General features: G+C 46.4%; 1 protein-coding gene across 3 annotated transcripts; it reads left to right on the top strand.

Annotated features, from left to right (window-relative positions):
- Positions 1-1,059: 1,059 nt before the first annotated feature.
- LOC129535943 (keratin, type II cytoskeletal 72) lies at positions 1,060-13,466 on the top strand. Of its 3 annotated transcripts, none has more exons than XM_088836680.1 (9): positions 1,060-1,521; positions 3,865-4,079; positions 6,686-6,746; positions 7,106-7,201; positions 7,970-8,134; positions 8,735-8,860; positions 11,305-11,525; positions 12,159-12,253; positions 12,962-13,466. In XM_088836680.1, the coding sequence occupies exons 1-9, from the start codon at positions 1,060-1,062 to the stop codon at positions 13,153-13,155; spliced, it is 1,635 nt and encodes a 544-aa protein (XP_088692806.1). In that variant the 3' UTR covers positions 13,156-13,466. The 3 variants fall into 3 exon arrangements, with proteins under 3 accessions (XP_088692806.1, XP_055250681.1, XP_088692807.1); XM_055394706.2 differs by having other exon boundaries at positions 12,159-12,193; XM_088836681.1 differs by lacking the exon at positions 8,735-8,860 and having other exon boundaries at positions 12,159-12,193.
- Positions 13,467-22,158: the final 8,692 nt, after the last annotated feature.

Genomic DNA, 22,158 nt, shown 5'->3' on the forward strand with positions numbered 1-22,158 from the left:
AAGAAAGATGCTCCTGAGCTTTCACGGAATCAGGTTCTAGACCTGAGTTATTAATTTAAGACTGGGGGAGTCGTCCTTGGCCTTTCCTGACCAGTTCCTGAGAGTCCATCATGTGTCGATCCAGAATCAGAGATGTCAGGGCAGCAAATGTCCTGACCAAAGTTTCCTTGATTGGAGGAATGATCCTCTTCTACTGTTAAAAACAAAACATAAAACTCAAACAAAGAAACCAAAAACAAAACAAATAAAAAACCTCCAAACCAAACTGAACAACAATGAAACAACCCTCAAACCTCAGGAAAGGCCATCTTCCTAAAGTTCTCCCATGCCATCTTCCCAGGCTGCCTTCTTCCCTCCATCCTAGATAACGTCTCCCCAACTCTTGTTCCAGAAATGCTTTTCTGGAGAAAGCTTTTAGCTCTGGCCCAAAACCATCTGCCAGCACTTGTGAACAGAGCTCTCACTAGCCTTGTTTGTCACTGTGTCTTGTCTCCAGATTGAGAAGTCTTTGCAGACGGATCAGAAGTTTCCTTGGAACTTCCTTCTGGACAGACAGCAGGGGACAGACTAAGGAGGACTCTCTGGAATATTCTTGACCTTGTTCATGTCCTTCTGAAGCAGAACCAGCCTGGACATCTGTTACCCTGTTACCCTGGCCCCTCCTCTATGCAAAGAGGCCAGACGCATTGAGAACTTCCACTGGAGATCTGGGCAGGGATAACCCCGGTGATTGCAGGGCAGCCAGGGGAGATAAGGCAGCCAAATTACTATAATGCAGGAGGTAAGCAGAGCAAATGCAGGGTTCAGGACCATTTTATAGGGAATTCATGGGGAGTTCGGGGTGGAAGAGACAAAAATCTCAGAGGGGAGATGGTAATTTCACAAACGGAGAACCAAGAGGCCCTAGGTGGCCTGAAAGATATTCACGAACTACATATTAGGCTGACTCCAGCCGGCCCAGCCGTCTGACTATTTAAGGACTGAGCAGGGGCAGAAAGCCCAGCAGCTCTGCGTCCCTCGCCTGTCCACCCAGCAACCCGTGACCTCCACCACCCAGCCATGAGCCGCCAGTTGAACCTCTACCCCGGTGGGGAGCGCCTGGCCTTCAGCGGCTGCTCTGCCATCATCTCCAGCCGGGTCAGCAGCAGCACCGCCTCATTCCGGGCCAGCGGCGTCAAGGGCACGGCCACCTTCGGCAGCAGGAGCCTCTTCAACTGCGGTGGCGGCCGGCGCCTGGCCCTGAGCTCCGCGGCCGGGCGGGGCGGCTCCGCGCTGGGTCCCTGCGCGGCCACGGCCGGTGGCCGCCGGGGAGGCTTCGTGGGCACCGTCTTCGGCAGCGCGGGGCTGGGGCCCGCGTGTCCGTCCGTGTGCCCGCCGGGCGGCATCCCTCAGGTCACCGTCAATAAAAGCCTCCTGTCCCCCCTCAACGTGGAGCTGGACCCAGAGATCCAGAAAGTGCGCGCCCAGGAGCGGGAGCAGATCAAGGCTCTGAACAACAAGTTCGCCTCCTTCATTGACAAGGTTGGTGCTGGAGCGTCTACCGGTCCCTGCCTTGGTGACCAGTGTACATGCGGGTCTCACTCTGCCCCTGCCACTGGCGTGGGAACTTGGGCAAGTTAGTTATGCTCTCTGAACTTCCCTTGCCTCTTGTGTAAAATGGGCACAAGAGTAGCTCTAACCGCATAAGGTTGTAGTGAGGATGAATTGGATGTTTCTAAGGTGCTTAAAGGGCTTCCCTGGTGGCTCAGAGGTTAAAGCGTCTGCCTCCAATGCGGGAGACCCGGGTTCGATCCCTGGGTCGGGAAGATCCCCTGGAGAAGGAAACGGTAACCCACTCCAGTATTCTTGCCTGGAGAATCCCATGGACGGAGAAGCCTGGTAGGCTACAGTCCACGGGGTCGCAAAGAGTCGGACACGACTGAGCGACGGAACGGAACGGAAGGTGCTTAAAACAGTGCCTGGCACACCTTGACCCCACCCTCCCCTTAAAGAGGAGCTTCATTCCTTCCTTGCAGGAAAAGACTCAGGAAAGGGAGGGAGGTGTCAGGGGCATAATGGGCCCCCTGAGGGCTCTCACTACCAGAGAGATTGGGTTTGCAGTTCCAGGACAGGGGGTGTCCCAGGACAGGATGCCTGGTGGGTGAGAAAGACCTGGAAGGTAGGAAGTGGGATAAGGATGTAAACCAGGAAGGTTTTTAGAGGAGGTGAGAGGAAAGGGCTAGAACAGTGAAGGTGCTGAGGGGAGAAGATTTGGAAGGAGGGCATGTCAAATTACGTGTGTGTATGTTGTGTATGCCCAGAGAGAAGATGGCTCTGGAGTCATAGGCAGTGACCCCGCTGAATGGGAGGAGACAAAGAATGGGCTTCTCTTGTCTCCACCTGGAAAGATCTCGCCTGAGGGATACGATACTAATAACAGCTGACACTACTCAGTGTCTGGTGCTGACCCAAGTGGTCCTCACGTATGATCATGATCACCCATGATTCAGTGATCACTCTATCCTGCAGAAGCTCAAATTAAGATAGGGGGAAGCTAAGAAATGTGCCAGGGTAATAGAAGAGGCAGCAACAGTAGCCTGTGTCCCTCCCTACTGTACTTGGGACAAAGAAGTGAAGTATTGGAGGACAGAGGGCAGGAATGGAAGAAATAACTAGAGGGTGGTAAGAAGAAGAATGCTGGTGTAGCAGAGGCCTGACGTTATTCAGTACAAAAATGAGAAACCTTCAGTCAAGTATGAATAGATTTGTAAAGATGTGATTGTCGTTGTTCAGTTGCTCAGTCGTGTCTGACTCTTTGCGACCCCATGGACTGCAGCACACCAGGCTTCCCTGTCCTTCACTATCTCCCAGTGTTTGCCCAAATTCATGTCCATTGAGTCAGTGATGCTATCTCACCATCTCGTCCTCTGTCATCCCCTTCTCCTGTCCTTAATCTTTCCCAGCATCACGGTCTTTTCCAACAAGTTGGTTCTTTGCAACAGGTGGCCAAAGTATTTGAGCTTCAGCATCAGTTCTTCCAATGAATATTCAGGGTTGATTTCCTTTAGGATTGACTGATTTGATCTCTTTGCTGTCCAAGGGGCTCTCAAGAGTCTTTTCCAACACCACAGTTCAAAAGCATCAGTTCTTTGGCATTCAGTCTTCTTTATGGTCCAGCTCTCACATCTGTACATGACTACTGGAAGAAGCATAGCTTTGACTATACGTACCTTTGTTGGCAAAGTGATGTCTCTGCTTTTTTAATACACTGTCTAGGTTTGTCATAGCTTTTCTTCCAAAGAGCAGGTGTCTTTTAATTTTGTGGCTGCAGTCACTGTCTGCAGTGGTTTTGGAGTCACTGTTTCCATTTTCCCCCCATCTATTTGCCATGAAGTGATAGAACCGGATGCCATGATCTTACTTTTTGAATGCTGAGTTTAAAGATGTGACAATCTGCTTCCAAAACCAATGAAAGAAACAAACCAGGAGCAATTTAGACTGCATGTAAGAAAGAACATGCAAATTACCAGAGTGACTTTCCAGTGCCATTCCCCAGTCACTGTTTCTTCCTGCTTCTCATTTCCCTTCACTCCAAAAACACCAGCATTTATAGCAAAAGATGCTGCCTTAGCCACATGGTGGCAGATGATAGACAGCATTGCTCACACCCACTTCCTGATTTCATTTAAGACTAGATCCTGTTTCTTGTCTTGGAGACAAGGTGGGCGTGTCCCTCTGGCCGAATCCACTCTCTGAGGAGCCTTGCTCTTTCCTGACTTCTACTGCAGGATGACACCTTCTGATTTCTGGGGCCCTTACCTCACTCTTGAGAGGCAAGAGCACTTGAGGGGGAGTTTGGGGGCTATGACCACCTTTGGTTTCCAGGTGAGGTTCCTGGAGCAGCAGAACCAGGTGCTAGGGACCAAGTGGGAGCTGCTGCAGCAGCTGGACCTGAACAACTGTAAGAACAACCTGGAGCCCATCCTCGAGGGCTACACCAGCAACCTGCGCAAGCAGCTGGAGACGCTGTCGGGGGACCGGGTGAGGCTGGACTCGGAGCTGAGGAGCATGCGCGATGTGGTGGAGGACTACAAGAAGAGGTGAGTGGGAAGGTGGAGAAACGCCACTGAAAGGTCTTGACTATAGATGAGGTTGTGATTTGGAGCCAGCAATTTTGTCTTCTTGAATCCTCTGCTACTCTTTCTTGGTAAGGGAGAGAGAGAGATCTAGACAGGATGAAATGCAGGAAGAGAAAAGATCTACCCAAAATGGTACTCTGATGTGCTCATTTTAAACATTGCAAATGGAAGAATATGGTGGCGGGTAGAGAATTGTTTCAAAACCAGATGAACAACCCAAATGGCTTTGTAGCTCCTCCTGAGTGAGGTTTTCTATAGGAGTTGCCAGTCTCCTTCTATAGGCTATAGAAGGAGACATCCTTCCAATCTCAGAACACATCTTAAAGCTAAGCAAAAATTAGTTTTTAAATTCTTTTTTTTTCCCATGGTGAGACATCTCCATGCTGCTGAATCCCACTATTAAAGAGAACAGTTGAGAGTGTGTTTGGACGGGAGATGGTTTCTCCTTCTAAGTTGAACCTATGAGGAGAGAGAGTGATGCCCCATGCTTGGTGTGATCTGATATTTTGGTGATTTGCTTCTAGGTGTTAGGATTTTTGGGGATAGGTGAAGATGGTGAACAAGTTGGTGAAGATGGTCAAAACTGGCCTCTTTTTCTTGGTTCACTTTTGATCTGCCCATCCATCTCTACTGAAGTCCCCCTAAAGTGGAACTCTGGCCTGAGCCCTGTCTGGAGCCCCTGAAGTTGGCGGTGATGTAGTCCTGGGCTTCTGAAAACACACAGATTGTGGGGACAGGCTTAAAGAACACCTCTAGAGAGCCCCCTCTTTAAATATGTGAACACATTCAAATACAGTTTCCACAATTTTGGTTCATTTAATTTATAGAAAGCATCTACCATCTAGCTTAATTGGAAATTTAGCTTTCGTTGTCAAACCAGAGAAATAAGAGTTGCTTTCTATCAGAAAAAGTGTGGCTTCATATCTAAAATCAAGTCAAAATATAAACATGCACTGAGGACTATTTTAAAATCCACTCAGCAATAAACTAAGGGTGACATCTTGTACAGTAGGTTATTGAAGACATTAAAGATTAAAATGATGTAGATTTAACATAATTAATACATCGATATTCTAAAACAAGATAAATCCATGTATACTTTGTCATGGTTTAACTTTTAATTATACATTTTAATCTGTTTTTTAAAATTATATGTTATTTATTAAGTCCATAGTAACGTAAAAGCAGTTTTTCTTTATAAATGTTGTATGTGTATATTGAACTCTGATATTCAATTTTTAGAAGTAAATGATGAGAAGTTATTTATAATACATGAAGGTCATCAATTTTGATAGCCATCATGATCAAACTTTTCCAATGTATTTTATGAAGTAGAAAGGTATAAGGTGCTAAAAGCTAATTGGTCTTCAATTAGCATATACTTTTATTTTTGTTAATAGGATGGATATAATGTGATAACATGTAAGATAATATGAGATAAAATTGTGATGGAAACAACTATTTCATAGTATAACTTGATAGAAAGGAGTTTTCAATTCTCTTTTGAATAACACACATAGAATCTGAGATAAAACATATAAGCTATTTTCTGTGTTTTACCCAGTGCAACTAGAAAAATCTGGCAGTCTCAGAAAATGTCCCACTGTTTAAATACTTTAAATAACCCACTTCACTAACCTGTACTACTTCAGCCATCCCACAAAACTTTATTTTCTTGGCAGGCAGTGACATGACTTGGGAAGTAAAAAGCTGAAAAGAATTGCTCAAATTAATGTGTATGAAAAATAGCCCTTTTGGGGGCACAAATCATTTCTTTCCAATGCTCTATTTTGTTTGCTCTCACAAATATCCTGTATTATGGTCTTTAAAGAATCCTTTTATTCTTCTTTTTAAACAAAAGGCCGCATGGATAGGAGGCAAGGCAAGAGGGGAAGAGGGAATGTGAGACCTCAGCCCCACACCCATTCCCCAGCTACCCCTTTTCTGCTTATATATTTATACTCCGTCTACAAGCCCCTGGGGGGAGGTGACATGTTCTTTGATAATAGTAAGGGATGGAATAGTGAGATCTTCAAGTGAAATGATCAGTGCTCTTGACCCTCCAAGCTACAATGTATGTGTAATGAGAATATCTCACCCCCATCCAAACACCCTATTTCCAAGACCTTGCTTCACCTGTGTAAGAAACAGGCATAACTTACAGAGTAAAGGTGGGAATAGCATTTTGTCTGGTGCCTGGGAGGTTTCTCCTCCAGCTAGGGCTCGTACTAAGGTGCCAGCTAGTGGGGAGGGGGGTGACTTTCGATTGTCATGAGGAAGGTGGGACAGCAGAACGTGCATGATGTCTCCATCACAGAGGCATTCCCAAGTAGATACGTTTTAGGGTAGCCTGACAATGAGCGAAGGAGCTGCACGTTGATTCCTTTAAACCTGCCTTCGTCACATCCCCTTTGAGAAGGCTCTCTGTGCTCTGGGGGAACATAAAGCCCAGGTGGTGGGTCACTGGCTTGTAGCTTTTGGCACAGGGGTGATTGCTCACTGCTCAGTGAGCATTTTCAGAACGGAACTGTCCCACTGGCAATGCTCCTTTCTCTGGCCCCACGCAGGTACGAGGTGGAGATTAACAGACGCACAGCTGCTGAGAATGAGTTTGTGATGCTCAAGAAGGTAAGAGGCAGGTGGGGAGGGCTGGAAGAAGCCTGGGGGCTCCCTAGGCACCTGGCATGAGGATGTTTGTAGGATGAGGAAAGGGCCCTTATGGGTCACTTAGTCTCTAGTACAGAGATGGCTAGGATTCTAATGTCCCACTCATCTCTTCAAGTCCCTTGCCTGGGCAGCGTGCTGCTTCCAAAAGCTGTCAACTTTAGATCCAGGTGCAGCCGTGGCCCTGCACATTGGTTGGTTTGCTCTTAGGGGTCAGGCCTCCCTGTGAAGCATGGCGGAAGGGGAGAGAGCAGGGAACCTGGGGCTCCTTGTGGCAGGAGGGAGGGCAGGGGGAGAGGCAGGTCCCTCTCTGTGTTCCCCAGGATGTGGATGCCGCCTACATGAACAAGGTCGAGCTCCAGGCCAAGGTGGACTCCTTAACAGAGGAGATCAAGTTCTTGAAGTGCCTCTATGAAGGGGTAAGGATCCTGCTGAGCTCTCTGGTGTGGTCTGTTCCTCTTGCAAGTGGTTTCTGGCCCTTGACCCGGCTGGTCACATGACCAAAGGTTGGCAGAGAGACCTTTTGACTTCTGTACTGACCCACCTTGTCAGTACAGCTGCCATTTGCTGAGGCCCTACTATGTGCTGAGCAGTGTGGATAGGCTTTGAGGAGACTGTGATGGAGGAGAAATGAGTCCTGTCCTCTAGGAATCCATAGTCTGGTAGGGAGAACAGCATGTAAATGAGCTTTGGGAGAGCAGCGGAATGGTGAATTCTGCCTGAGGTGTCGGTGAAGGTTCCAGGAGAAAGGTGAGCAAGATTTCCGTGGGTGAGGGAAGGGCATGGACTCCAGCTTGAAGGAGCAGAATGAGGGGAGACCTGGAGCTGGAGTTGTGCTAAAGTATGAGGGGCCCGGAGAAGTGGGGGTTCACTGGTGACTCTCTAGAGGATCGAGTGCCACATAAGGAGCTCAGACTGATCCATGGTAGCTGTTGGTGCAGAGAGAGTGGGCAGGGTGGGAGGAGTCCTGCGTGTGGGATGGAGAGGGCAGTCCCGTGCGGGGTGGAAACCTCCACGTTTTCCGCTCACACCCACAGGTCTGAGGACTGCAGGCCTCTGCTGAAGGCAGAGCTCAAGTGCCGAGGAGGGGCAGGAAGGGGAAGCGGGGGATTTGCCGGAGAGGATCAAGAAAAGGGACCCCCTTGGGAAACCTTTAAACTGACTCCCCTCCCCTAACTGTCCTCCAGGAGATCGCTCAGATCCAGTCCCACATCAGCGACACATCTGTCATCCTGTCCATGGACAACAACCGCGACCTGGACCTGGACAGCATCATCGCTCAGGTCCGTACCCAGTACGAGGAGATCGCCCTGAAGAGCAAGGCCGAGGCCGAGGCACTGTACCAGACCAAGGTGAGCTGCGGGCCAGGTGCGCAGAGGCCCGGCGACCACAGCTGCCACCCTGTCATCACACATGCTCGTGTGTACTTGTGTGTGTGCGTGCATGTGTGTTGGGACTGGGCAGAGACTTCCTGCTTCTTGGAGTTGGGCCTTGTGGAAATGCCTTCCTGTGGTCCAGAGAGATCCTCCACAGTCTTGGCAGGTGATGGGGGCCGTGTATGGGCTTAGCCCTTCCACAGCCAAAGCCCTTGCTGACAACTGAGGCCACATCAGTCACAGCTTCAATAACATTCTGACGCCGTTTCTGTGGACAATCCACCATCTCAGCTGTTCTGTTTCCAACTTTGTCAAAACGAGGGCAGGAAATTCAGACTCCATCAGGGCTCTCATGTTTGAGAGTCCAAGGATCCTGTTGAACTGTGGCCTGGCCTTCCTCTCCAGGAGGAAAGGGTTGTCTTTCTCCCCCTCCCTCTCCCCTCCTCCCTCCTCCTCTTGTGCCTGCGCTGCTTAGATCAAGAGAGTGGTGCCCCGTCACTCTCCCTTGCCTCCAACACCCTAAGGGCTGAATTCTCAACTGTCCTGTGCTCTTCATCTCTTGTCCCCCAATCTCAGATCCAGGAGCTGCAAGCCACAGCGGGCCAGCACGGGGATGACCTCAAACTCACCAAGGCTGAGATCTCAGATCTCAACCGGATGATCCAGAGGATCCGCTCGGAGATTGGGAACGTGAAGAAGCAGGTGGGTTCTGTGAAAGGAGTCAGCTGGTCGCACTCATCGGTTTGAGACCATTTATGGTTTGGTACAGTCAGTGTGAGAACAGCTGTACCAGACTATACAAATGGGAAGAGCGTCCTGCCCTTCCCAGCACTGTGAGGATCTTGAGCCAATCTATATGAGGCTCATTATTAAAAAGGATAAAACAAGATCTCAGGAGAGAACAGTAGGAATCCATATGGAAGGATGTAGCATTCTTTGTTGGGCATCACACTCCCTAAGTGCTGTAGGGCTTCCAAGGGGCTCTGGATGAATGGGGACCCGAGTGAGGCTTCCTGTAGGAGGTGGATTAACTTGGGATGGAAGGCAGAAAGGAGAGGGAAGGGGTCTGGTGAAGGAACCCACAGGAGCAGTGGATGTGAGGTGGGCATGTGTGCTCGAAGGAAAGACGCCCACCCTGAGCAGAAGGTCCATGATGGGTGGGTGGCAGGAATCAGGACACCCCTAGGTAGGAATGGGTGGAGTATGGGCAGTCTTCAAAGAGGGCGCTGGACCTTCGACCCAGTGCAGTTGGTGAAAGGGTTTGGAAATTTCCCATGAGGAATCCGTGCCAGAGGAAGGAGAGCCCGCAGTGGATTTTAGAAGAGAGTGGAGAAGGAAGATCGCCACCCCACCCCGACCCCTCCACACACACCCAACGCTAGTCTCGGCTCAGAGCTCTGCTCAGTGTTTGCGCTTTCCTGTGGTTGCCTGTGGGGGGCACTACACTGAACGCAGCCCATAGGAACACAATACGGGGCCACGCTTGTGTTTCCAAAGCAAGCAAACTCATGAATCTCCCCGAGTTTGTGGCGTCTGGTGCAAGGATTTCAGGTCTCAGCTTCCTGGGCAAGTCAAGTTCCCTATCTCCTCCCGTCCTCTGCCTTGCATGTGTGTGCGTACCCCACCCCCGCAACAGTGGAGAGAAAAAAGACTGATTAAGAACCTGTGGTGTTTTTATTTAATCAAATTCTGCATCAATGAAAGAAAAACACAAGGTGTTTGAAGCTGCCTTTGGTACCCAATTACTCTATTCATCTGATAAAATGCTCTGTGTACCTGTTTAGGCAAACTTATTACCAGAAAATGACATTTGTGATGAAAAGGCCACCGTGCTTTGGAGGTCAGGGGAGGTGTCTGCTTGGTCCCCAAGGCGGCTCCTCTTGAGGGCTCTCAGCCAAGGTGCTTTCCTGCCTTTTGACCTTTCCACCAGAGAAGCCCACAGTTAAACATGCAGACTCTGCACCCAGTGGCTCCAGAATCCAGCTGCTAATTGTTTCAAAGGAACCAACATTTCAGATCCTCCTTTGAACTCATGCCACATTCACAAGACCCAAGCTTCTGGAGTCCCCCTGGTTCACCTGCAGGATCTTGGTCCGTGAGAAAGAACAGAGGACAGTTTGGTGGAATTCGAGTTGAGAGTTTATTGCATCCTCCTAAATAATTAGGTCTCCACAGTCCTAAGGATGGCAATGCTTTTCCCTGGTTCGATGGCTGGGTCCTAGGTTTTTCTGCTGAGGCTGTGAACACTGACCCAAAACACTGTGGATGCTTGTATGCCTGGGGGCCTGCCTGGCTGAGGAGGGTAGCGCCACCTGGACATCTGTGAAAAATTCCACTGGCCTCATGACTGGCTGCTCTCCTTGGGGTGAAGCAATTTTGACTCCAGAAAAAGGGGACAGATCTTTAGATCCCTCCAAAGCCTAACCCAGTGACTGGCAAACACACTTGTGACTGAAAGGCCCAAGACACCCCCTCCATCTGCCCAGCTTCCCCTGGATGCAGTGCTGAGGCCCACCTGGCAGTTTGTTTCTGCAAGTAACACCTAAAAGTGAAGTTTTTAAACTAGTAAAACCTGTTAGTTATGCAAAAGTGGTATTGAAGGCAGTTGCCTTGTAGCATGAGTCTCTGTGCAGTTTGGGAGGCCAGATCCTCCATGGGGTAGGTTTATTGGATAGACATTTTATTAATAGGAACTTGATTGGTCCCTATTTTTTTTTCACTATTTACAGTATCTCCCAAGATATCTTTTACACTATGGGGCAGAATTAAGGCCAGTGATCCAGAGACTTTTTAGAGTTGGTAGACTTTTTAGGGTTGGCAGAACAGCCGATGTTATAGACTAGGAGGGAGACGATCGAGCCATGTGCCCAGGTGGCCACCTTCTCAATCAATGCATTTCCCCTCCTCTCTGCCAAGGTAAGGACACTCCACCTTTACATGCCATGGCATGAGCTGGACTGAACTGTGCCTGGAGTTGGGGGGAAGGACAGATTCTAGACATCACCTCTAGTGATATTCAGAAAATGGGAAAATCAGAAGGACCTCAAAGCATTTACCATCAATCAGGATCAAAAGAAGGGAGGTCTTCTGAGCAGGATCTCAGAGCTATGCTCTGACCCAAAGCACTGACTCTGTTTGCCCCTCAGTGCTCCAGCCTGGAGATGGCTATCGCCGATGCTGAGCAGCGGGGTGACTGTGCCCTGAAGGATGCCCGTGCCAAGCTGGATGAGCTGGAGGCCGCCCTGCTCCAGGCCAAGGAGGAGCTGGCCAGGATGATGCGTGAGTACCAGGAGCTGATGAGCACCAAGTTGGCCCTGGACATGGAGATCGCCACCTATCGCAAGCTGCTGGAGGGCGAAGAGTGCAGGTGAGGGGAGGATGTCTTTTGTTTGGAGCATTATCTCTGTGCTTTAGTAGGAAGGTTGAGGGCAAACAGTTTGGTTTTCTTCAGGCCCTACTGAGGTGAAATTCTATTAAAATGGTTTTGACATGGTGCGGTAGGAAAGACCAGAGTTAGACAGCAAGAAGGACAGGATTATAAACATCCCAAAGAGGTGGTAGGGGAGGAATTGAAGAAATTGAGAAATAGAGCATCCCTGGCCCTTCATGATTCATTCTTGAGGCGAGTGGGAGGGACACGATGGTCTGCAAGAGTCACCTAGGTTCAAGGTTGCTCTAGCAAAGCCTGAGGCCCAGTGAGGATGTGAGCTCACTCCTCTTAATTGTCTAAGACCAAAGACATAACTAGTCGGAAGCAGGAGCACAATTATCCCACACACCAGATAATCCCAAAGCCACTTTGATGGGGAGGCTGACTCCCTGCAGCAGACTTTTCGTCTTAGTTCTCTGTTTCTTGAGAGGTCCCACTCAGGTGTTTGGGAAGAAAGAACGCTGGGCTGGAGTGGAAGGCACCTCTGAGAGGAGAGGCTGATTCACAGAGGGATCTCCCTGGACTGAAGAGGTTTAGGGAGGTTTATCTGATTTTTTTCTCCCCCTGCAGGATGTCTGGTGAATATCCAAATTCTGTGAGCATCTGTAAGTATCTGCAGTACCTGGTTCTGCCCTTGGTCACCTACCAGAAGTCAAAGTCCCTCTGTTTTCATGACACCAAAGAAAAGTTAGAATAACACTAACAGAGTGGCTTAAGGGGAGACTTAGGGGCACAAAGAGGGAGCTGGATTTAGTAACCAAGGAGGAAACCGGCATTGTGAAATATTGTTTAAAATACAGGTTATACAAAAGTATAACCTGTAGAGAGATCAAATGATATCCAACAGAATATAGTCCCAAAGTCTACTGTAAGAATGATACTTAATGACTACACTCCATTTCTTTGAGGCCAGTCCATAAGAGAGGTTTGAAGTAAGAAGGAATGAGAGGAGCCTGACTGGCTGAATGATGAAAAAAGCAGAAATAACCTCCTACAGATTTAAAAGCTAGAGAGAACGCAGGGTTCTATTGTAGGGTACTCCCAGAAGCCCCTGTCTTTAGCAGAAGCATCAGAAGGCCTCCTTGAAGTGCCTTTCTTCATCTGGTCCTATCCAGATGGAAACTCACTGATAAAGTCTGACAGTGCTTACAGTCTGACATTGATAGATCAACATAGACTAATTAGGAAAAGGTCAAATACATGGTGTCAAGTACATGAAAAATGACCAGTGCTGATGAAAATCTCTTAGTAAACTAAAAATAGACAAGGGAGAGTGTGCCTCCATGTGAAGCCACCCAAGAGGAGGGAACTAAGGGAATGATCAGGATGTCCCAGGAGGCTGAATGAACTGGGTCTTTTATTGCTGATTGCAGCCGTCATCAGCAACACCAGCGCCGGGGCAGGAGGCACTGGCTTCAGCATGGGCTTTGGTGCCTCGAGCAGTTACAGCTATAAATCCTCAGCAGTGGATGTCAAAACCAAAGGCAGCTGTGGAGGCAGCGAGCTCATGGATGCTCCTGCCAAAACCTCAGGCAGTAGCTGTGCAACCAAAAAGGCCTCAAGATGAAGGGCAGATGAAGGCTGGCTCACGAGCAGGAAGCTGCAAACCTCACCCATCTCGCCGTGTCATCTCCTCTTCTGGGTCACCTTCCCAAGTCAGGAAGTGCTTCCTCCATAACCACAGCCTTGGTCCCATCCCTACTCCTTGTTCCCAGTGGGGTGATGCTCCGACGCAGGGGGCTCTCTCAGTGACCTCCTCCTTGGACACCTTTCTCTGGGTCACTGCCCTGTATGCAGAGATTACACACATCCCCAGGATGCTTCTCTGTGACCAGAGGCAAGTCCCTCTGTCCTCGTACCTCTCTGGGTCTTCACAGTCAAGGGGCTCTCATTGTCCTCTGATTGGGGTCATGCCCAGTTCTCTGCTTCTCTGCAATAAATGGTCAATACCATCTGATTCTCAGTGTTGAATCTGTTGCCCGGCATACTGACACGTGGGTTGCCCCATCCAACTTTTCTTAGTCCAGCTCCTGCTCCCCTCTGGGTCCATGGTCTGATACGGATCTTTGCCGTCTGGTCCTGGCTAGGCAGGCATTGGTTGAGAGCTGCTCCTTGTAAACAGCAGAGATTTGTTACAGATTTGCCTCTAGGCAGAATTGGGTCTTCCTGGGCACCTGGGCACTTACTCCAGGTAGGCTACACAATGGCTGTGTGAGATGGGAACAGTCGCCCCCCGTACAAAGACGCTCAGGCTGCTGTGATCAGGGAGCTGAGTCACCCCAGGACTCTCAGGTGTCTGAGTTTCAGCGCAGCTTCCTGCTGTGCCTCTCAAAAGCTCCCACAGTGTCCCTACAATTGTCTCTTGTTGCCAGAGAGTCATTCCTTCTTCTTCCTTTCCTCCTCAGTCTCCTGCCAGCCCACCTCCTATCTTGTTCTCCCACACCAGCCTTGCTTTCCTCTTCTCCCAGCTGATTCTTTTCCATCCTCAAGTTTGAGGCCAGCACGCCCACCTGCCTGTGTATGCCTCTGTGTCTACTGTGTCCAGGTAGCAGTGGCTCACAAGCTTTGGTGAGTCTGGCATCGTCCAGGACAGGGAATACAGGAGTCAGCAGACTGGCACATGGAGCCTGTCTGTGGGGAGCTCACAGGCTGGTGGGGAGAGTAAAAATCAGCAATTAACGAAGAAACACAGGATATGTCAGGCAGTGATGATTTCTGTGAAGAAAAATTACATGGAGTAAGAAGAGTGTTCTTTGATGCATGTGTATGTTTCTGTAAGAATGTTTGTTTTCTCAGAAGCAGTTGAAACAGTCGCCTTGACCAAGGTGCTGAAGAGCAGAGTCCTCCAGGGCAGGGCCACCTTCCAATGATGAGCCTCGTTTGAAGGTGACCTTCAGGGTGCCTGTGACCCCTTCTCCCCCTCATCATCCCCCAGCCTCATACTCCAGTATTTCTTCCTGGAGGCCAGGACTTTTCACACCTCAGGACCTTGGCAAATATAACTTCCAGTCTCGAGTGCCCATGCCCCATTTCCTGAAAGCCTGCTCATCTTTGGTGGTCCAGCTGAATTGCCACCTCCCATGGGCATGCATTTTCTGGTCCCTCCATGTAGACTCCATCAGGTCATAAAAGCATAAATGAGAAGGAACATTAGAGCTTGTGGCCAATAACTCCTTGAATCCCCCCACTATTACAAGCCAGCAAACAGAGGCCCAGAGGGCTAAGCCCTCTGCTCACGCTCACAGCCCTGATGAGCAGCAGAGTGGGGACCGGGGCCCTGCACATCCATAGCACTGTTCTTGAACCCATATTACAGTTGAGGCTCTATTTTCCTGGTGTCATGTTAGCTGCCCACATGTCTGTCCCTTCCCCCACTCCTCAGAGCCCCGTGTTCTGTTCTGGGGCTCTCAGTCTGGCTCATGGTCAGCACTCAGGGTAATGTTTGTCACAGGTATGCATGGCTCTGTCTCACCCACCTTCACTGGAGAGAAAGAGCTCATGTAACACACGTGTGTCCTGATGATTTGGCATGCAAGTGATGAAACAGAATTGTGTTAAGAGATTTGTGTCTTACATTCATCCATGTATATGCTAGTTATCGAATTTATCAACCAAACTGAGGCACTTCTATTCTGGACATATGCTAAACTGGATCTGCAGACAGCAGGCATAAGCCAGGACTGTGTCAGGCACATGCTATCTTTTTTTTTTTTTTTTATAGTTAATTTATTTTTTATTGGAGGCAAATTATTTTACAATATTATATTGGTTGGTTTTGCCATACATTGATATGAATTTGCCCCGGGTTTACATAAGTTCCCCCTCCTGAACCCCCCTCCCACCTCCCTCCTCCCTTTATCCTCCCTCTGGGTCATCCCCGCATGCCAGCCCCGAGCATCCTATAACATGCATTGACCCTGAACTAGTGATTCGTTTCACATATGACAACATACGTGTTTCAATGCCATTCTCCCAAATCATCCCACCCTCACCCTCTCCCATAGAGTCCCAAAGACTGTTCTATACATCTGTGTCTCTTTTGCTGTCTCGTATACAGGGTTATCATTTGCATCTTTCTAAATTCCATATATATGTGTTAGTATACTGTATTGGTGTTTTTCTTTCTGGCTTACTTCACTCTGTATAATAGGCTCCAGTTTCATCCACCTCATTAGAACTGATTCAAATGTATTCTTTTTAATGGCTGAATAATACTCCATTGTGTATATGTACCAAAGCTTTCTTATCCATTCGTCTGCAGATGGACATCTAGGTTGCTTCCATGTCCTGGCTATTATAAACAGTGCTGCAATGAACATTGGAGTACACGTGTCTCTTTCAATTCTGGTTTCCTCGGTGTGTATGCCCAGGAGTGCGATTGCTGGATCATATGGCAGTTCTATTTCCAATTTTTTGAGGAATCTCCACACTGTTCTCCATAGTGGCTGTACTAGTTTGCATTCCCACCAACAGTGTAAGAGGGTTCCTTTCTCTCCACATCCTCTCCAGCATTTATTGCATGTAGACTTTTGGATAGCAGCCATTCTGACAGGTGTGAAATGGTATCTCATTGTGGTTTTGATTTGCATTTCTCTGATTATGAGGGATGTTGAGCATTTTTTCATGTGTTTGTTAGCCATCTTTATGTCTTCTTTGGAGAAATGTCTGTTTAGTTCTTTGGCCCATTTTTTGATTGGGTCATTTATTTTTCTGGAATTGAGCTGCAGGAGCTGCTTGTATATTTTGGAGATTAATCCTTTATCAGTTGCTTCATTTGCTATTATTTTCTCCCATTCTGAAGGCTGTCTTTTCACCTTGCTTATAGTTTCCTTTGCTGTGCAGAAGCTTTTGATTTTCATTAGGTCCCATTTGTTTATTTTTGCTTTTATTTCCAATATTCTGGGAGGTGGGTCATGGAGGATCCTGCTGTGATTTATGTCGGAGAGTGTTTTGCCTACGTTCTCCTCTAGGAGTTTTATAGTATCTGGTCTTACATTTAGCTCTCTAATCCATTTTGAGTTTATTTTGGTGTATGGTGTTAGGAAGTGTTCTAGTTTCATTCTTTTACAAGTGGCTGACCAGTTTTCCCAGCACCACTTGTTAAAGAGACTGTCTTTTCTCCATTTTATATTCTTGCCTCCTTTGTCAAAGATGAGGTGTCCATAGATGCGTGGATTTATCTCTGGGCTTTCTATTTTGTTCCATTGATCTATATTTCTGTCTTTATGCCAGTACCATACTGTCTTGATGACTGTGGCTTTGTAGTAGAGCCTGAAGTCCGGCAGGTTAATTCCCCCAGTTCCATTTTTCTTCCTCAAGATTGCTTTGGCTATTCGAGGTTTTTTGTATTTCCATACAAATTGTGAGATTATTTGTTCTAGTTCTGTGAAAAATATCTTTGGTAGTTTGATAGGGATTGCATTGAATGTATAAATTATTTTGGGTAGTATACTCATTTTTACAATATTTATTCTTCCAATCCATGAACATGGTATATTTCTCCATCTATTAGTGTCCTCTTTGATTGCTTTCAGTAGTGTTTTATAGTTTTCTATGTACAAGTCTTTTGTTTCCTTAGGTAGATATATTCCTAAGTATTTAATTCTTTTCGTTGCAACAGTGAATGGAATAGTTTCCTTAATTTCTCTTTCTATTTTCTCATTATTAGTGTATAGGAATGCAAGGGATTTCTGTGTGTTGATTTTATATCCTGCAACGTTACTGTAATCATTGATTAGCTCTAGTAGTTTTCTGGTAGTGTCTCTAGGGTTTTCTGTGTAGAGGATCATGTCATCAGCAAACAGTGAAAGTTTTACTTCTTCTTTTCCAATTTGTATTCCTTTTATGTCTTTTTCTGCTCTGATTGCTGTAGCCAAAACTTCCAGAACTATGTTGAATAGTAGTGGTGAGAGTGGGCACCCTTGTCTTGTTCCTGACTTTAGGGGAAATGCTTTCAGTTTTTCACCGTTGAGGATAATGTTTGCTGTGGGTTTGTCATATATAGCTTTTATTATGTTGAGGTATGTCCCTTCTATTCCCATTTTCTGGAGGGTTTTTATCATAAATGGATGTTGAATTTTGTCGAAGGCTTTCTCTGCATCTATTGAGATAATCATATGATTTTTATTTTTGAGTTTGTTAATGTGGTGTATTACGTTGACTGATTTGCGGATATTGAAGAATCCTTGCATTCCTGGGATAAAGCCCACTTGGTCATGATGTATGATCTTCTTAATATGCTGTTGGATTCTGATTGCTAGAATTTTGTTAAGGATTTTTGCATCTATGTTCATCAGTGATATTGGCCTGTAGTTTTCTTTTTTTGTGGGGTCTTTACCAGGTTTTGGGATTAGGGTGATGGTGGCCTCATAGAATGAGTTTGGAAGTTTCCCTTCCTCAGCAATTTTCTGGAAGAGTTTGAGTAGAATAGGTGTTAGCTCTTCTCTAAATTTTTGGTAGAATTCAGCTGTGAAGCCGTCTGGACCTGGGCTTTTGTTTGCTGGGAGATTTTTGATTACAGTTTCAATTTCTGTGCTTGTGATGGGTCTGTTCAGATTTTCTACTTCTTCCTGGTTCAGTTTTGGAAAGTTGTATTTTTCTAGGAATTTGTCCATTTCTTCCAGGTTATTCATTTTATTGCCATATAATTCCTGATAGTATTCTCTAATAATCCTTTGTATTTCTGTGTCGTCAGTTGTGATCTCTCCATTTTCATTTCTAATTTTATTGATTTGGTTCTTCTCCCTTTGTTTCTTGATAAGTCTGGCTAGTGGTTTGTCAATTTTATTTACCTTCTCAAAGAACCAGCTTTTGGCTTTGTTGATTTTTGCTATAGTCTCTTTTGTTTCTTTTGCATTTATCTCTGCCCTAATTTTTACAATTTCTTTCCTTCTACTGACCCTGGGGTTCTTCATTTCTTCCTTTTCTAGTTGCTTTAGATGTAGAGTTAGGTTATTTAGTTGACTTTTTTCTTGTTTCTTGAGGTGTGCCTGTATTGCTATGAACTTCCCCCTTAGCACTGCTTTTACAGTGTCCCAGAGGTTTTGGGTTGTTGTGTTTTCATTTTCATTCATTTCTATGCATATTTTGATTTCTCTTTTGATTTCTTCTATGATTTGTTCGTTGTTCAGCAGCGTGTTGTTCAGCCTCCATATGTTGGCATGTTTAATAGTTTTTCTCCCATAATTGAGATCTAATTTTACTGCATTGTGGTCAGAAAAGATGCATGGAATGATTTCAACTTTTTTGAATTTACCAAGGCTAGATTTATGGCCCAGGATGTGATCTATCCTGGAAAAGGTTCCATGTGCACTTGAGAAAAAGGTGAAATTCATTGTTTTGGGGTGAAATGTCCTATAGATATCAATTAGGTCTAACTGGTCTATTGTATCATTTAAAGATTGTGTTTCCTTGTTAATTTTCTGTTTAGTTGATCTATCCATAGATGTAAGTGGGGTATTAAAATCTCCCACTATTATTGCATTATTGTTAATTTCCCCTTTCATACTTGTTAGTAATTGTCTTACATAGTGCGGTGCTCCTATGTTGGGTGCATAAATATTTATAATTGTTATATCTTCATCTTGGATTGATCCTTTGATCATTATGTAGTTTCCTTCTTTGTCTCTTTTCACAGCCTTTGTTTTAAAGTCTATTTTATCTGATATGAGTATTGCTACTCCTGCTTTCTTTTGGTCTCTATTTGCATGGAATATCTTTTTCCAGCCCTTCACTTTCAGTCTGTATGTGTCCCTCGTTTTGAGGTGGGTCTCTTGCAGACAATATATATGGGAGTCTTGTTTTTGTATCCATTCAGCCAGCCTTTGTCTTTTGGTTGGGGCATTCAACCCATTTACATTTAAGGTAATTATTGATAAGTACGATCCCGTAGCCATTTTCTTTATTGCTTTGGGTTCGAGTTTATACACCCTTTCTGTGTTTCCTGTCTAGAAAAGATCCTTTAGCATTTGTTGGAGAGCTGGTTTGGTAATGCTGAATTCTCTCAGCTTTTGCTTGTCTGTAAAGCTTTTGATTTCTCCTTCATATTTGAATGAGATCCTTGCTGGGTACAGTAGTCTGGGCTGTAGGTTATTTTCTTTCATCACTTTAAGTATGTCTTGCCATTCCCTCCTGGCCTGAAGAGTTTCTGTTGAAAGATCAGCTGTTATCCTTATGGGAATCCCCTTGTGTGTTATTTGCTGTTTTTCCCTTGCTGCTTTTAATATTTGTTCTTTGTGTTTGATCTTTGTTAATTTGATTAATATGTGTCTAGGAGTATTTCGCCTTGGGTTTATCCTGTTGGGAACTCTCTGGGTTTCTTGGACTTGGGTGATTATTTCTTTCCCTATTTTAGGGAAGTTTTCAACTATTATCTCCTCAAGTATTCTCTCATGGTCTTTCTTTTTGTCTTCTTCTTCTGGGACTCCTATGATTCGAATGTTGGAGCGTTTAACATTGTCCCAGAGGTCTCTAATATTGTTCTCATTTCTTTTAATTTGTTTTTCTTTTTTCCTCTCTGTTTCATTTATTTCTACAATTCTATCTTCTAGCTCGCTTATCCTGTCTTCTGCCTCTGTTATTCTACTGTTTGTTCCCTCCAGAGTGTTTCTGATCTCATCTATTGTATTATTCATTGTATATTGACTCTTTTTTATTTCCTCTAAGTCCTTATTAAACCTTTCTTCCATCTTCTCAATCCTTTTCTCCAGGTTATTTATCTGTAACTCCATTTTGCTTTCAAGATTTTGAATCATTTTCACCACCAAAATTCGAAATTCTTTTTCATGTAGATTCCCTATATCTTCCTCTTTTGTTTGTGTTGGTGGGCATTTATCTTGTTCCTTTACTTGTTGGGTATTTCTCTGCTTCTTCATCTTGTTTATAATGCTTTGCTTGGGGTGGCCTTTCCCTCTTCTGGCCGTTTGTGGAGTTCTCTTTATTATGTAGTTTCCTTGCTGTGTGTGGGGTTGGACAGGTGACTTGTCAAGGTTCCCTGGTTATGGAAGCCTGTGTCAGTGTTCTGGTGGGTGGAGCTGGATTTCTTCTCTCTGGAGTGCAATGAAGTGTCCAGTAATGAGTTATGAGATGTCAGTGGGTTTGGAGTGACTTTGGGCAGCCTGTATATTGAAGCTCAGGGCTAGTTTCCTGTGTTACTGGAGAATTTGCGTGGTATGTCTTGCTCTGGAACTTGTTGACCCTTGGGTTTAGAGTAGGTATGGAGACGTTTGATGAGCTCCTATCGATTAATGTTCCCTGGAGTCAGGACTTCTCTGGTGTTCTCAGGATTCGGGCTTAAGCCTCTTGCCTCTGGTTTTTGGTCTTATTCTTGGAGTAGTCTCTAGACGTCTCTATCTGTCATTTCCCAGGTGGTTCCCTCTGTTTTAGCTTCTGTCTGCTGGTCTCTTCAGTGTCTAATATCCGCCCTGATACTAGGGGGTGGGTGGACACTTTTTAAGGCTCAGTTGTTCAGTCCTGTTCTGGGAAGGGAGGAACGCTGCAGTCGATTATCTCTGGCGTCTGTGGGGAGTGCTCGCAGCGTCTCGGCCACACTGGGTTTGCCCCTGCTCACAGCACTTATGCTGTCCCAGTCTACACTGCACAGGCTCTAGGTTGCTCTGCTGGGAACTGTCCAAGGCCGGCACCGGGTTGTATGCACTTCCCAGGTCTGAGCGGCTCAAGTTCAGGTTCTCAGGTACTCCACAAAGGCGCAGACTTGGTTGGGCCTGCGTTTTGAGGCACATGCTATCTTATGTCTGGCGTCCTGGCTGAGCGTCATATGTTTTGGCTTCAAATCCTGGCTCTTCTAATGGCTGGTTGTGACTGGGTACAAGATCCTGCCCTTGTAAAATGGGGTTGATACAAACTGGCCTTTGATGAGTGCTTTCTATATGCCAGGTACTACTCTCAGCACTTTATATCTGGCAACAGTGACTTCTCCCAACAACCCAACAAGTATTGTTAGTATAATGTGGATCTCACTCATGATATGCTGAGGCTCAGAGGGTAGAATAATCCACCCAAAGTCAGACAGTAAATGGCAGAGTTGGGGGTCCAGCTCTCAGAGTCCAGCCCATGTTTTCCATGCACAATGCCTCCGTACCTGCCAAAGTCCTCACTGTAGAGGAGAGTTGAGCATGTGGAAAGGGATAATGCGAGTAATCCATCATCTGGAATACAGTTTGCAGCCAACAGATGTTAGCTGTTATTATAATCACTGTTAATGCATGTTCACAGGGCCTTTGTGTTTACCAGCTGTGCACTGGTCCGTGAGAAGTCAATCCAGAGCACCGCTGTGCCCAGAGACCTGACTAAGTGGGCTAAGTGCGGGGCCAGGGCAAACACTGGGTCTGTTCATTGACACATGGTCCCATTCAGTCACCAACTGCTCATTTCCGAGCAGGAAGAGTTAACTCCTTGGTGCTGTTATTTTGTGCCTACACTGCCCTCTGCCATCATCCCCAGGTACTGCACCTTCCAATGCTGTGGCTCTGGAGAAAAGACTCTGAAAAGCAAGACTGTGAGAGACAAACTTGGTCAGGCTCTGTGCCCACCGCAGAGCTGCCAGCTGGAG

The sequence above is a fragment of the Moschus berezovskii genome, chromosome 6 (genome assembly GCF_049115385.1).
Source record: "Moschus berezovskii isolate FMDL1 chromosome 6, NW_MosBer_1.0, whole genome shotgun sequence".
NCBI classification, from domain to species: domain Eukaryota; kingdom Metazoa; phylum Chordata; class Mammalia; order Artiodactyla; family Moschidae; genus Moschus; species Moschus berezovskii.

Bases quoted from the DNA above. Each gene is read 5' to 3' on its own strand.
- LOC129535943 (XM_088836680.1), top strand. From the start codon at position 1,060: ATGAGCCGCCAGTTGAACCTCTACCCCGGTGGGGAGCGCCTGGCCTTC. The intron at 8,135-8,734 runs GTGAGCTGCGGG...CCCCAATCTCAG, and splicing joins AGGCACTGTACCAGACCAAG to ATCCAGGAGCTGCAAGCCAC. The intron at 8,861-11,304 runs GTGGGTTCTGTG...TTTGCCCCTCAG, and splicing joins TTGGGAACGTGAAGAAGCAG to TGCTCCAGCCTGGAGATGGC.